The sequence below is a fragment of the Pundamilia nyererei genome, unplaced genomic scaffold, assembly GCF_000239375.1.
Source record: "Pundamilia nyererei isolate P.nyererei 1_Seehausen unplaced genomic scaffold, PunNye1.0 scaffold00194, whole genome shotgun sequence".
Classification (NCBI taxonomy): Eukaryota; Metazoa; Chordata; class Actinopteri; order Cichliformes; family Cichlidae; genus Pundamilia; species Pundamilia nyererei.
In genome coordinates this window covers 338056-340000 of record NW_005187595.1, presented here as the reverse complement: position 1 = coordinate 340000, position 1945 = coordinate 338056, and the positions used below count along the sequence as shown (strand labels likewise).

General features: G+C 47.9%; 1 protein-coding gene across 3 annotated transcripts in view; it reads right to left on the bottom strand.

Annotated features, from left to right (window-relative positions):
- ncam2 (neural cell adhesion molecule 2) overlaps window positions 1-1611 on the bottom strand; it is a 424645-nt gene extending 423034 nt beyond the window's left edge. For all 3 annotated transcript variants that reach the window (XM_005747333.1, XM_005747331.1, XM_005747332.1), the window contains exon 1: window positions 1401-1611. In XM_005747333.1, coding sequence (XP_005747390.1) covers window positions 1401-1452 — 52 coding nt within the window. In that variant the 5' untranslated portion in view covers window positions 1453-1611. The remainder of the gene's footprint in view (window positions 1-1400) is intronic.
- Between the last annotated feature and the right edge of the window lie 334 nt (window positions 1612-1945).

The following is a 1945-nucleotide window of genomic DNA, read 5'->3' as shown; positions in this document are numbered from 1 at the left end:
CACACACACACACACAAACACACGCACTTTGAGATCCACTCCCCCTCCTGAAAGACTTCAAAGCAAAAACTTGCAAAAGCAGTATCTGAATGCAACATACTTTAACGACTCGTGGCTTATGGCTTCACTCTTGGCACCACTTTGCAGCGCTCTACCCCCACCTGCCGTTGTGCGTCAGGAAGCCAGAGTGGCCACACTCAAAAAAAAAAGACGAATGTCCTCCTAAAACTCACTCGACTCTTATTTTCCTTTATATTTTAGTTCTTTGGTTTAATATGAACAAGTGCACAATTCACACCAAGGAAAATGATCACCTTGTGCTGCCCTGTCTTTTTTGTTTTTACGTGTACTTATCCAGACGGTGGATTTTCAGTATTTTCCAGTGATTGTAAAGCTTCGGAGACTCTCAGCGAGCGACACGATTAAGAAACACAAGAACGATAATATTTTTTAAGGCAAAGAAATGCATCCGCGTGCACGCAGCAGCCACTCAGGTTACATCTTTATGTTGCCCACAGGCTCGCTGGAGCGCGCTCACTCGGATCAAACCGTCACCCCCTTACCCCCTCCCCTCTCCTTCGAATCAGGTGCGCGACGCACGCGGAACCCAATTAACGGAGTAAGTGTAACTCTGCTGTCTCAAATAAGACTAATAAGAATTTTTTTTATCCACACACACACAAAAGAAAAAACTTTGGGAAGCATCACCGCGTCATTAATCTCACATTATCTCGCACTGCCTGCGCGCGAGGTGCAGACGCTGATGAAGGTGTTGACAAAAACCTCAGTCCATGACAGTGTTTTCTCTACAGTGCTCCTCACAAGACAGAGTGGACAGCGACGAGTGAAAACACACACACTAATAAACACACACGCGCGCGCGAAAAAAGGCGGTGGTCTTTGACAGATATGAGTGGATATTGACGTCTTCACGTGCGCTGCCGGTTTAAGTTGGGAGGAATCAGTGATTAAAGCGGAAAGAAAGGAGAGCTGTTTGCAAATAAGAAAATACAGCAGCGATGTGAAACATGTTTGGTTTTTTTTGTTTTTTTTTAACTAATTGGAGTAAGAGATGATATCCTGGGGAAGTATGGAGTGCACTGCAACACCCTAAAAACCCCACAGGACCCCGTCAGGATCCCTCTTTTCAGCAGGAAAGCATCCTGGCCCCCCTGCAAGACGTGCTTCAACTACAAAACAACGTCCACTTAAACAATCCACCCCTCTCTCTCACACACAAACACACATACACACACTTACATTCACACTCCCTCTCTCCCCTTCAGCTCGCAGCCCTCTCTCTGGCTGCTGCAGCCCGAGATGGCAAAATAACACTCAACTTGTACACAAAGTCACTAAAGCTCGAGGATTGCCACACACTCCCGCGCGCATCCCTTTACCTTGGCCGCCGCAGACGAGCACCCCGAGGAGATGGACGAGTTTGAAGATCATTTTCGGGCGGGTTTCGGGGCTGCCGGACGCCGCTTTGAGCTGCTGTAAAAAAACGACAAGGGCGACAAGCACACACGTTCGGCTCCGTTCATCCGCTGTCTTGGGCTCCGCTTGGCGACTGATTTGCCTCAGCTCCTTTCCTTCCCTTCCTTCCTATGCGCGCGCTCCCGCCTCCCTGCTCGTTCACCGTGTTGCTCTGCGCTGAGTCCCCCCCACCACCACCACTACCTTCACACTCCAGCATTATTCTCTCCAACCTCACTGCTGGTGGAGAAGCAAAGCTGCGATGGCTTCAGACATGTGTTATGTTTTTGCCTGACTTTATTGGCTTCTTAAAAAAACCAGTTAATAATAAGACATCTTTAATCAAGCACAAGTTTATCTAGTAATTCTGAGGACCCCCTTGTCTAATAGCTGACCTCACCTCACCTACAATCCACCCTTTATAATCTTTTGTCAGAGAGCGGGCAAATGAAGAGGATTTATGCGCAAA